Source organism: Gymnogyps californianus, chromosome 1 (assembly GCF_018139145.2).
Source record: "Gymnogyps californianus isolate 813 chromosome 1, ASM1813914v2, whole genome shotgun sequence".
NCBI lineage: Eukaryota > Metazoa > Chordata > Aves > Accipitriformes > Cathartidae > Gymnogyps > Gymnogyps californianus.
This window is the reverse complement of record NC_059471.1, coordinates 19,922,134-19,935,448: the sequence shown is the minus strand read 5'-3', so window position 1 is coordinate 19,935,448 and position 13,315 is coordinate 19,922,134. Positions and strand designations below refer to the sequence as shown.

Below are 13,315 nucleotides of genomic sequence, written 5' to 3'. Positions count from 1 at the left end.
GCTGTACTTTGAGACAGTTGGCATTAGACAGGTAAGATAAGTGGTGCAAATCGTATGTTTGTTTGTGTTCATCTAAGCCTATGGGTCTGATCTGCCAAAGTACTATGTTTCTCTTAGTCTGTCAGTTCTGTATAGCGGCCTGTCACTGGAGAGCAAGGAACTATGTGGGAATTGAGCTGTCAGTATTGTGTGAGATGAAAGCCATAAATGTATTTATCAGTCATAGCTGTGGCTTGACAGATATTTCAAATGAAATGGTCTGATTCTGCTGTTCAGTCTTGCTTGACTGTAAATAGTTAAATTTTTAATTTGTGAATGTGCCACTCCCAAACATCTGCCTGGCTGCTTTCCAGCGCTTTGTATGCAATTTCTAATGAAACTGTAGGTGTGCTCTTACATATTTACCAGTCAGTGCTTGAGCAAAAAAAAAAGAATTTGCTTTGTCACCTCACTTCATAAGTGTTAGTGCAACAAAAGTCCACAGGACATCTGACCACAATGAACATTGATTACCAGCATTTGCAGCAAGGCTCTTCCAAAGCCCATCGGACACAATATTGAAGTGGACCCTTGAGCAGAGGAAGTAGACTTAAAAGGGACCTTTTTTTTCTTTTTCTTTTTTTTTTTATTTAGTTGTTAAACATGCTTCTTGCAAGATTGGGCTACTTCTGAAATGTGACAATAGGCAATGTGTGCTTGCACTTGTTGCTTTCACTTCCGGTTACTTCCAAGACAGAATCTGGTGATGCCGTGATCTTATCATTAGAGTAGGTCTCTGACTCACTTTACTCATATTAAATCACTCATTCCACAAAGCTAATATTCCTCTGATCTTACAATAGCTTGATTAAAGTAGACTTCCAGAAAGAGGTGGCAGCACCATAATCGTGTAGGCTTGCAAAATTCCGGATGTCTCTAGTATGTAAGCTTTTAGGCAAGTGCCGTTGACTGCAGAATGGAGTCCTGGAAGCTTCTCTCTACATCTGTATCCAGATCAGAGCTGAGTACTGCTGACACGTGCTGTCTGTAGACTGCTTCAGTATATTGCTAATGCTCAGCTTTGTCTGCTACAGCATCAGACAGATGACTGTTTTGACATTTTCTGTTGAGGCTCTCTAGATGTTGTTTTCCCCCCCCAAAGCTTGACTATCAGAAATGTTACACCTTCAGAAGGCAGTGTTTCTTTTTTGCTTCCTCATAGATGTTTTTCAGAGAAAGTGTGCAACGAACTGCTGTATATATCCGATGTTGGGATGGAAGATGAACTTCTTTGGGGAGTATAGCCTTGGTCACTTCAGAACTTGTAGTAATGAGGTTGTGGAGGTGTATGTCATAACTGCACAAATTTTAGCAATCCATTGTTTTGCACTGTTGATAATACTTGCATAGAGACATGACACATACATGCAGATACTTGCAAACACTGTGAGATATACACACCTACCTAATTCTTCTGTTGAAGAAAGTCTTTGTGTTTCCCACTTGCCCATACAAGACTTTTACATAGCATCTTCCATGCTCTGTGCAGAAGTGCTGAAGAAAGATCTTGATACTGTTCATATAGTGGTGGAACAACCACACTGGCTGTAAATGTTTACCACAGGCTTACACACTGATGCGGATGTTAAAATCTGTTTTGTAGCTCAAGGGAACGTGAATGACTCGTGTTTTTTTTAATACTCAAAACTACTTTTCCTGTACTCGTGAAATTTTTATTTCTACCTAGGAAGTTGCTAAAGATGAGCAGATAAAACCTCAGTTTAACCAAATGTATTTGACACAAACACCAGCACTGGCTGAACGCCCAGTCCTTGATGCCTTGTTTACATAGTGCATGGTGGTACTTCCCAGTGTATATTTGTATCTACTCTCATTCTTGCTGCACTCCCTCCCCCTTGAAACCTGTATATTTTCCAGCTGTTTTCAGTGTCTTTCATTGTCCTCCAAATTATTTTGGCAATCCTGAGTATAGCTAATTGAAGGATGTGATATGTGTTCCGGGTGGCACACGCTTCTGCAAAACTTTGGTTGTATTAACCAAAAAACCCCACAACAACAAAAAAAAGAGAGCAATTCCCGATCCTTAGTTAGAACTCGTTCCTCTTGCGTATACATTTAAGGACATATACCAGATCTTCTGAGTTTTTTCTAGATTTAAGCTAGACCTAGCTACTAAAAGATGAGTAATGAGTCAAGCTCTGACAGCACTTTTTATGTTGTGGGTTTTGTTTGGGGTTTTTTGTGACCTGATATATGCTCATATGACTCTCTGGTTGTAAAGGAGTTTGTAGGGGACTCTTCAGAACAGTGACTGGCTTCAGTCTATTACGTGTGCTAAGTACCCCAAATTTTATTGTGCAAATTGCTTCCCTTTGTAAACTCTGCAGCTGTCTCACCTGCAAGTCTCTGCTTCTGTGCTGCTCCTGAGCATAATGATTTTAAATAACTAATGTCTGAAGTTTCACTCTCTTTTCACATGCTGTGGCATGTGGACAGCTGCTAGAACACAACTGTGAATAAGCCTGTTATACGCACTCAAAGCCTGCATGCTTCTCTCCAGGAAGGAATTGGCCTTTTTTGAAAGATGCTTCACTTCTGCAACTGTCATTCAAGAACTTACAACCAGTGGCTGAAACTGGGTAGTCAGAAGAGGTAAATGCTCCCTGGGGATCATGCAGATTAATCATGCATAATTCAAAAAATCCTTCTCCAGGTTATAGAGCTACTGTTTTAGGAAGACAAAACTGAAATAAACTTGTATTTTCTGGCCCACAGAAAACACAAAGACTAAGCTGCTACTGCTACCGCTCTTTAAGTTTCAAAATCAACTGGCTGGAGAATCCTTTAGAGAGAACTATTTTGTTTAAATACACAATTCCAAAAGAGTCATAGAAATAGAAGTTACAAAAATTAATTAGGCAGCTGGGGAACACTGCGGTGTGCTCAAGGTAGGAAAACTCATCATAGCTGTAACATGAAGCTTAGGAATAAGCACCAATTGGAGTATGTATTTTGCTAGCCTTGATTTCAAGGGACCACAAAACACAACATGTCCGTACAGCAGGGGGAAGAGGGACTGTTGCACAAATTGTCTAAGCAAAACTGCATCAAAAAAAAAAAAGGGCAGTAAATAAGGAATCTGAACTTAAATGGCACTTCAGACAGCTAGACTCTGCTATCATTTGCGCACTGTAGCATGATCTGATGGTAGCCAGCATTTTTGAAAATGCTGTATATATTTGCCTGACTCCAAGGTAAATGCTTGGGCTCTCCCTAGGCTTTCTGCACAGATTTATGTAACTTAAAAGCCATACATCTTGCCTACAACAGATTCGTTAAGTGCTAGCATCTTAGCTAAGACTGCTAATACCACTCTTTAGGTATAAAGTTTGGAATTTAAAAGCTAATTTAAGCTTTCCTGTTTCTTGCTTTATTTTCTTAAGTACTGGTTCAATTTCAGATGTTACACTAAAGATACATCCCACAAACATATCTCAGTATTGAAGGATATTGGGAAGAAGAAAAACTGTACTGATGTGTTAGTTCTTTTTTTTAAACAAAATTGTGCAAAGAATGGCAATTTATTTTTTTGTGGTTTTGACTGAAACTACATCTAATGGTAACAGATATGTTCCGAAGTTAGAAAGATTTTGTAATTTATAAACCATTGCTTTATACCTCTGGAGTATTCTGAGCTCTTCAGACCTTTATGAATCGTTTCATCATACAGAATATTCACATAAACCTTACTTGTGATGGCAACAACTGGCAAAGAATGCACCTGGTATAGTCATGCTGTTCAAGCTGAGGAACCACTTGAAAGTAATCCAGCCACAATCTGAATAGCAATATTTCTATGCTTCCGTAGAAATTTTCATGCATTGGAAGTTAGTAGTGTGCTTTTATGTACTCTCTCCTCCATTCTCTTGGAGAATGGGGACTAAGGCTGCTGATGGGCGTTGGAACTCGGCACGTCCGAGAGCACGTGTGCACACCAGCCATTTTGTTCTTAACAAAGCCTGTGCTGTTTTCAAACACTTCATCGTAACATAATACTAGTGTTTAATAAATTGTCTTTGTTTGCGCAAAGCTTTGCCGCAGGAAAGCTGCAGAGAATTGTCCAAAGGTAAAATCCAATATTGCTGTAATTATTTAAATACTCTTCCTACTATAATTTTTCTAATCCAATCATTCATGGTAGCTATTTACACCATCACAGAAGGAAGACTTGTAATCTGTTGCCTGTGAATATAGGCAGTGTACAGGGATATAGATATACCTATGTGCACTTGATCTTAATTGAAATGTGTGTTAGTCTAAAAACAGCCTTAGATAAGTGGGTATACTGAATGAGCTAATGGAAAAAGTAATGTCAATAATGCTAACTAAACAGCTGAATAAAAATAGCCTCTGCTTTCATAATGCTGTTAAAGGTCAACTACTTAAAAGTACTGTGATTTTGAGGATATAGAACAGGAATAGTATTGTTACAAATCCCACTGGCCTCTTGAAAGTGCAAGCCTAAAAATAGTTGGGGTTGGGGTGGAATCGACTGTCTGATATGGGTGGGAGGTTATTTTTTATATGGTGGTTGTACTGAAATTGTTGTTCTCCATGTAGATCTTCCAGTGAATCACTTCTGCCTGGTCAGACATGGCAAATTTGTTTTGCTAGGTACATGCTGGTTGTTGCCTAAACCTTAGAGATCATCAAAAACTGAAGATCTGTCCCAGGTCTTGTTTAGGAGTTGTTCATTCTTGGAAACACAATATGACAGCCATTTCCCTTTTACGTTCCTTACATCAGTTCAGAAGTAGGTTCAGTATTATTACCTTGCCAGGAAAGGGTTTGGACGTTTTTGTTGTATTTTCTTCCCTTCAAAGAAAGTGATTTTGGACATGTTTTCCCTGTGTCTCTTTGTCTGTGGCTGCACAGCTAACATTTTTTAGTATAGGAAATTTTTGTCCTTGCTGCCTACTGTGCATTTAAAAATTAACAGATGAACATATGCACTCATGCTACTAAACTCAGGTGGAAGGGGTACCCATCAGCTTTAAATGCTGTTGTATACCAGTTTAACATGACATTGAAAGGAAAGCCAGGCTTGTGCTTTTTTTCCATTGTGAAAAGTGAGGTGAAAGACTTATAGCAGAATGGGTGTGGCAGAAAATGTTTAGTGACAATACTGCATTAGTTGCTAAAAAGTGTTAATGTATTAATCTCTTTCTCTCTTTCTCCCCAGAATGAATTGTCACATACCCATGCAAAATTCCACGTACTATTCCTTTTCTTCGTGGCAGCCATGTTCTTCATCAGCATACTGTCACTCTTCAGCTACCACTGCTGGCTAGTTGGCAAAAACAGATCAACCATAGGTCAGTAAATTGGAATATGGAACTGTTCCTTGTCCAGAAAATCAACAAGTCAATGAGAATGTGAGGCCTACAGGATATGCCATCACATATAAACGGAATTTTTAAATATTGTGCAATAAGCATATTTGGTGAAAGTAATTAAAGGTGAAACATAGGGGAAAATGAAGCATGCGAGGGGTCCTCTGCTGGAGCCAAGTATTCGGATTCATGATGAATGTTAATTTCTTTTGTTTGTGTTTTTGAGATCTCTGAGGGACTGTGCATTTTTGTTGTGTTTTTATATAGTGTTAAGTATGTAACACAACTGCTACTTGCCAGTAACTCTGTTGTTCTAATACTTTGAGTAGCTGGGTGGCCCCAACCAAGGTGAAGGCTCTACTGTATATAAACACACTACATTTTGAACTAGATCCAAAAGAGTATTCTTAAATCCTGTGAAATAAAATGGACCTCACTATTAGGAAGTGGCTTGTAAAAGCAGTGTGATAAAAATGGAAACACTGATGCATGTTTCCTAAATAATAAAAGAGATTGCTGTAATTTCTATGCCTAAATGTTTTAAATGGCATTGATCAGCATAAGCAAGTTACGTGCATTAGTTAAAATATCTGAAGTTCTTTTTTGAAAAAAGTGTTTGAAAGTGTTTTTGAAAAAAGTGTTTGAAAGCATTTTTGAAAGTGTTTTTTTGCAGGGTGGGGGTGATAGGGACTAGTGGGTGTTTCCACAAGTGAGTAAGTCAAAATCTTACACCTTTCAATGGAAGTTAAATTTCTGTCCTCAAAAATAAGTGGGCTGATTAAAAGTGAAATAATTTTCAGCTTGCTAGAATTTTTTGATGGAGGAAAAGGAATTTTTTTGATTGCTTGACAGGAGGGTTGTTTGAGTCCTTTTTCTTTTGACATATCTACAGCTAAGGAATATTCACAGTCTCTTTTTTAGCTTTGAAGAAAATTTTAGCATGTTCCTTGCCCAAAAGTCAGTGGTCATAATTGGCAACACAGTCAGTACTTTCTTTACTTTCTGGATCATGATTGTAAAAAGACAAGCTGTTGGTATGGGGAGAGCAATGGGTCCTCTCGGTTCTTGGCCAAGGGTGTAACCAGACTGACTAGAAAAATGGTGGTGGTTTTGCTACAGTTCGTGGTGTGTCTGTGTTTCTAACATAATAGATCTCATCTTTCTCTGATACCACGGGATGGTCTTAATTCAACTTCAGACCTTGGCAGAAGTGGAAAAAACTATTCTGTATGGGTTTAGGTCCAGTAGTGCTTATGGTAAATTGCTTCTAGAAGAGGAAGTCTTCCGCTCAAAGGCGGCTTCACAGGCCAAAGAGAGAGCTAGCCATCAGTGAATAAGGGATGTGGTATCTTTGGCATGCTGATGGTACTTAGCTCTGTCTCAGACCTTATGTTAAATGTAAAGAGAGAAGACGACTGTTCTGCTTACGTGACTTTTACCTTTCATTTCTATTTTTGTCATTAACCCTGTGGGTTTTTTTATGCTCTCTGATTACGTGAGATGACTCTTTTTTTTTTCCCATAATATACATCAAGATATCTCAGCTTGCCCGACACTGTTTTCACAATAGAGAAGTTTGAGTCTGTTTATTCATCTTCCCTGACTCCTTATCGCTTTAGAGATATTGCATGTTTTTCTTTTACAGAAACATTCCGTGCACCTACATTTCGAAATGGCCCTGATAAAAATGGCTTTTCTCTTGGATGCAGCAAAAATCTGAGGGAGGTTTTCGGAGATGAAAAGAAGTATTGGCTACTCCCTATCTTTACCAGGTATTCAGTCTGAATGGAAATGAATTGGGGAATAAATTGATTCCATTACTTTCACCTTGCTTCCCCTTCTAAAAAATAAAGCACAACTGAAAAGCCAACTTGTAAATCCTGTATGATGAATATTGGTGTAGGGAAAATGTGCAGGACAAAACTGAGCCAACTCTGCACAGGGTTTTCATTCAAAGACAAGGGCCTCATTGACAAGGGCCTTCTAAATACGGAAGTTTGGAAAGCTTTGAGAAGTGTATTTCAAAAATTGTACACCTTTTGATGGTAGTATTAGTGTCTGATTATAGAGCAGAAATCAGCAACTCAGAGGAGATCCAAATGGTTGAACTTCAGCTGCACTGAAACAACATCAGTTTAAAAACACCCCCTCTTACTCCTGAAAACCCTTGACAGCTTTCCTTTTGCTGTAGATGACAGTTTCAGTATTGAAAGCTGCCTGAGAAAGTGCATGTAAATAAGCAGCAGTGCAAAAAAAAATTCTGATACCATGCAAAATACTGGTTTTAAAACTTCAGCAGAGCCAGTGTTGGGGAGTTGCAGACAAGCATCAGAGAAGCTTAATGAAGCAAGACTGACCTGCTGCCCACTCCCACCACTCCCGAAAGTCAGCAGAACTAAGTAGGAGCCATGTTTCAACGCTGCTTTTGTGGGGTCGTGTATCAGTTTAAAATGTTGGTGAACCCATTTGTGAAGCTGAGGTCTGGTAGAAAACAGCAGAGGTAGTAACAAGATCTTAAGTTGCCTCAGCTGTTTGCTCAACTACCATGACTTTTCATGTGATTAAAGACAGAAGCTATATTGTAGATGGATCAGTCTGTTCTGCCACCACATCTTATCCTGCATAAACTTGCTTTAAAAGAAGGCCTAGCTAACATCAAAATGATGGGCAGAGGGAAAAGCATGGCCACCAGAATATTATTTATGCTACAGCTTCTGGGGTTGTAAATACCAGATAGTCTGACTAGGTGTGCACAGTGGTTTGGGGGAAGACTAGGGCTACAGTCTACAGAAGCACAGTGATGTTTCTGAAGTACATAGACTATTGCTGTGCTTAGCAATCCATACTGAATGATAGGGTGGGAATCATTTGAGCTCCAAGATTTAATTAACTGATCATCCGGCTTAGTGGTAGAACTGCCTTGCTGAAGTCTGGAGTTCCACACTGCACTCAAGTAATTGATTCGAGCCTGTAGTGTTTACCTTTTGCATGAGTACTTGTTCATTTAAGTCAACTACGAACAGTGATTTGAATCTTTGTTTCTGGTTTAGTTTGGGCGACGGGTGTAATTTTCCAACTCGTTTGGTGATTATGGATCCAGAGCAACTTACTGTCTCAAGCCAAAATGAGCCTGCCAAAAGGTAACTATAGCATTTAAGATGCTGGGTTTTTTACTGTTCTGTACTTCATCTGGAGAAAAAATTGTTTCAAAATTATTTTTTAGTTTTTTATACTTCTTGTCACCTTCAGAGTGAGTTTGTAAGTCTTCAGAGAAGCATAAAATGGATCAAGACTAAAAAATGGTGCTGCTTGATGCAGAAAGTCTGTTTCTTGGTTTTGACCTGTAACAGAGGATGTGGCTCTAAGGAAACAGTAATATAGAAAGTAAGAGAGCTTACTGGCTCTTAACAACAATCAAAAAAGTCCTAGGGAAGACTGAATAATGGTCCATAGAAAAAAAGTTGATATTTTTTGGAATGAGAGAAAGGCAAGGTATTATTTGTATTTCACCTCCTGTGGCATACTTAGACAAGGGATGCTGAGACACAGTTTGCAAGAGAGGAAGATCACTGTGGCTATTGCTGTTTTTAGCACTGGAGGGTTTTTAGCTTATTACTTTTTATCCCTCCAAATTTGCATGTTTTGTATCTTCAGTGTATTTTCAGGAAGCCTGCTTTAGACTCGACAACACACGAGTCTGTGAAACTTCTGGGGGTGTTTACATTTCCCATTTTAGAAGTCTTCTGTATAGTTTGGTGAATTTGTAGCTGAAGGTTGTTGTCAACAGCAGTCACCTGAGTTATCAGGCATTAGGTGGGTTCAAAGGCAATACTGAGAAGAAGTTGCTTCCAGTGCAACATAACCTGTGGAATTTACACAAGAGCAGGACCCTTGTGCAAACAGCAGAGTATCCTTTTGCATTAGGAAGATGTTCAGCAGAAGGCCCTAGCATTTACTCATGGGATAAGATGGCATTTGGTTGTTCTTACAGACAGTACTGGTTAGGCTTTCTTTTTAACTGTGTGGCAGTAGCATTATTGTCAGTATGCCATTTCTTGTCTATCAATCTGTGCTTTTTTTCCATTACAACTGAGTGACCTGTGTCAGGTAAGGGTTTAGACTGGTGACTGGAACAAGCCTATAGGAGGATTGGGGTTGGGGGCCGCGGGCCATTTTTAGTTGGCAGTGTAGGTTTTTTTGTTTGCTTTGCTCTTAAGTAACTTCACTACTCTACAAATGTCTGAAATAAGCAGCTACTGCTATTACAGAATTCCTGTTGACTTTGCTTACTTTTCAGCTCTGGAGCCAATCAGTCCTTTCCTACTCGACCACTCAGTGAATCACAAAATCGATTGCTAGCCAGTGACAGTCAGTGGGTAGAAAGTGGCCCTGAAGAGGAAAATGTTAAATCAGGTAGCCTGCACCCTAACACTTCTGATGATTCTATGGTTTTGTTTGTGGTGGGGTTTTCCATTTTTTTTAGACCTAAAAAGTCCTTAGGAATTGGTTGGAGTCAAGTAGAAGAAAATTTGTTCCATAGAATCAAGTCAGCATGTTTAGAAGTTAAAGCTAACTTGTGTCTCATGCTCTGCTCCGAAACGAATTATTACACTAAGGTAATGGATACATAATTCTCGCTTTCGCACTTCCTGTTCTGCGATTTTGGATCTTTTTACGTTTGATTAGGGGGAGGAAAATATTTTTCTAAAATAGGCACAACACGATAAATGTGCTTTCTGGTTTGAAGTCTTTGCTATTTGTTGTGCAAATCTGCGAAAACACATAATTGAGATTCTCTCACATTTTAGGTGCAAAAAAGCATATTATAGTTTCATTGGAAAGCTGATCTCAGCTTATTACTAACCAACCATCTCAATGAGAAACAGGTAAGACCGACATAATTGCCATTTCTGTTTATGTATGAGTAAACTAAAATAGACATCTTGAAGTCAAAAGTCACTAGTGATGGAATGCAGAGGAGTCCTCTGATGTTGGATGAGTAATAGAAGAGTCTAAATAAAACTCAGAATGGCTGTCCAGAAGACAAGAATGGGAGTAATGTTGTAGTGCAGGAAACATGGGCTGGCTAGATCTGAGATTAGTCAGACTAATCCTGTAATTTAGATTGAAGTGGGTAGTGCTGGATTTGTTACCTGACCAGGGAAAAGAATCTAATCTGCTAAATAGGCAATTTTAGGATGAAGTGCTGTCTTGAGGAAGCGCTGCTCTTAAGGAACAGCTCCTTAACTGTCTTAATTGTATATTGGTGAGCCGTGCTCGGCTCTTATACTTCAAGAAGCTGTGTGTGTACGAGGAAGGAAGGTCAATAGGTAAATATAGGTGTCTGCATACGGACTGCTTCGTCACACTTGGAATTGACGGTGATCTTCTTTTATGTAAGAGCTCTGTGTGCACTTTGCATTTAGGAAATACAGTGAGTGCTGCTGCATATATGTAAACTTCCCTTGGTGTATTTCCAGTGGCTAAATTAGACTTCTTTTATGTTGACTTCATACTGTGGTGAGTTTATAAGCTCCCATTAAATTTTTCTCTCTGGAAGAGAAATAAATCTTATTTGGACAAGTAGCAACTGTAGATGCTGAGGGCTGAGTCGTTCACCCCCACCCCCCAAAAATGGGAGACAGAACTTGCAAGGAATTCACATTTTCTTTGGAAAGAAAACACAATATTTAAGTTTTGTGAGCTCAGCAATTTTAGGATCACTTTTTTTTTTCTTTTTTTTTCAGTAAGCCTTCTGACCTAGAATCATTGTTTTGGGGGGCTTGGGGGGGGGGGTTGGTTTGTTTTCAAGAAAATCTGTCTAAAAGGTCTTTGTGGGGGTGGTGTGATGCTTGGACTGATGTTGGTCAGACTGCTCAGTGTAAACTCATATAAAACCAAAATGAGACTAGTGGTACTTCTGAAAAACCAACTCAACCATGAGAACCCACCAATGATGACTTTTCCCTTTGCAACTTTTCTTAACACTTTATATAAATGTGCAAGTGGATGTCCCAAGCAAGGGACTCCTTTCAGCCTCTAAGTGATCTAAACAGGTTACTAAGGCTTTTCTATTCTTCATAGAAAGGAATAGCTATCTTCTGAGAGCAGTTCATCCCAGCAGCCTTTGATAGGGTATTATAGAAAGGTCTTAATCTTTCTTTCCACTGACCTAGAGAGGGAGCTTAAGTGACTGGCTTAAGCTAGACAATTAACTGGTAATAGTTTGGGATGAATTTCCTTTCTATCCTCCCTCTCTTCCTAAAGTCAGGGCAAATTTAATACAGGAAGATTGTGTACTTTGTGTCCCACTTGCCCAAACTGCTGTAGTTTTAAAAGTTCTATAAATAAATAGTGCATAATTGCACCCAACGCGAAAGCATTTTGGTATGTGTTATCTCAAATAATGGTTAACTCAGTAGCACAAGGTTTCAGCCGTTCTGAGTTCAGCTGGTTTTGATCACAGTTTCTGTAGGCCATGGTGGTTAATTCCAGTCCCCCTGCAATTGTAAGCGACTATGCAATAGCTGTGAGATCCAGCATCTCTTCCATGCACTTTCGTATACCCTGTAACAGACTGATAGTTGTATTTTTCAATTTTATGCCTATAACACGCAGCAGAAGCAATCAAAGTCATGGCTGACAAGTAAAATTCCCAGATTATTCTAGAGAAAAGAGCATGATTTGCAAAAGAAGGCCAATCCCCCAGCCAGCAGTCCCCCAGCTTCACCTAGGCAAATACCGTTTGTGTCCCCATTATGTATCAATTTAATTCAAAATGAATGAGCAATTCTTGCCAATCAGGGATCCAAGAGACTTTAGCCACAGGTCAGTGGTGATGCATTGACGTTCTTAGTGCAGATAATCTTTTAAAACATAAGAGGTTTAAAACAAAACAAAACAAAAAAACCCACACCTCCCAAAAGGCTAATTATGGGTTGAAGTTACCTTAACTGCTGTCCTGAATCAGGAGTCTGTAAATCATGTTACCTAGCTGCATTCTTGTGATGCACTATGATCTGTTTTTTCAAAGCTAATGGTATAGTTCCACTAACTTACTCTTCTGTTTCACTAGGTTTCTGCAACACATTTTGTGCTTGAATATTACTTAATTTTGTTCGGAAGAAGTTGATCAGTAAAAAATGGAACATGAACATTTTAGAAAGAGACAAGAAATTCAAGATTCTGCACAGTACAATGGATTCTTGTAAGCACTATTGCAGAGCAGGAAGTTAAGACAGATGCCTTAAGATTCTTAATGTGCATTTATGCAACATTGAATTATATACTGCTACCAAAGGGCCAAATCCTGAAGTGCCCTGCTTGGATGCACAAGGTCCAGAGTGGGAACTATGCATTTCTGTTATGCTGCAGTGATGGGGGTAGATTGCAGAGACTCCTACCTCCCCATGGGCAAACTTCGTACCTTGGGCACTGCAGAAGTCACTTCCATAGCAGGTCTCCAGGGTACAGAAAGAAAGAAAAAAGGAAAAGAAAGGCGGGGGGGGGAATTAACACAGAGCATAGCCAGCGAGTCTGAAGTACATAGTTCAAACACCAGGTGATGGGGAAGGGACTGGATGATGTCTTCTCCCCTCTTCCTATTAACCAGTCTACCACATGATCATAGCTCTCCAAGTCTTTTGGGACTGAGGATTCCTTCTACTAGCTGTGCTTTGGAGCAAGGCAATGCCAACAGTGTAAGAGCCTTTTACTTGGGTGTTGCTTTTTTGCTATAGGATTGAGCCCCCTCATCATTTTAACTTGATTTATTTAACCATATCAAGAACAGAGCTCAAAGAATCAAACTCGTTTTTTAGTTGAAAAAACATGTATTATTACTTTCCAACAATTGTCTGTCAGCATACAAAGAAAAGCCAATCCAAAAAGGAATTAACAATTGTTACATTTTCTGTTAATTT

General features: G+C 39.2%; 1 protein-coding gene across 1 annotated transcript in view; it reads left to right on the top strand.

Annotated features, from left to right (window-relative positions):
- ZDHHC20 (zinc finger DHHC-type palmitoyltransferase 20) overlaps positions 1–12,891 on the top strand; it is a 45,119-nt gene extending 32,228 nt beyond the window's left edge. Inside the window, exons 8-13 of the mRNA XM_050915620.1 lie at positions 5,243–5,375; positions 7,039–7,165; positions 8,444–8,533; positions 9,691–9,806; positions 10,202–10,279; positions 12,469–12,891. Of these exons, the coding sequence (XP_050771577.1) occupies positions 5,243–5,375; positions 7,039–7,165; positions 8,444–8,533; positions 9,691–9,806; positions 10,202–10,239 (504 nt within the window). The 3' untranslated portion in view covers positions 10,240–10,279; positions 12,469–12,891. The remainder of the gene's footprint in view (positions 1–5,242; positions 5,376–7,038; positions 7,166–8,443; positions 8,534–9,690; positions 9,807–10,201; positions 10,280–12,468) is intronic.
- The last annotated feature ends 424 nt before the right edge of the window (positions 12,892–13,315 follow it).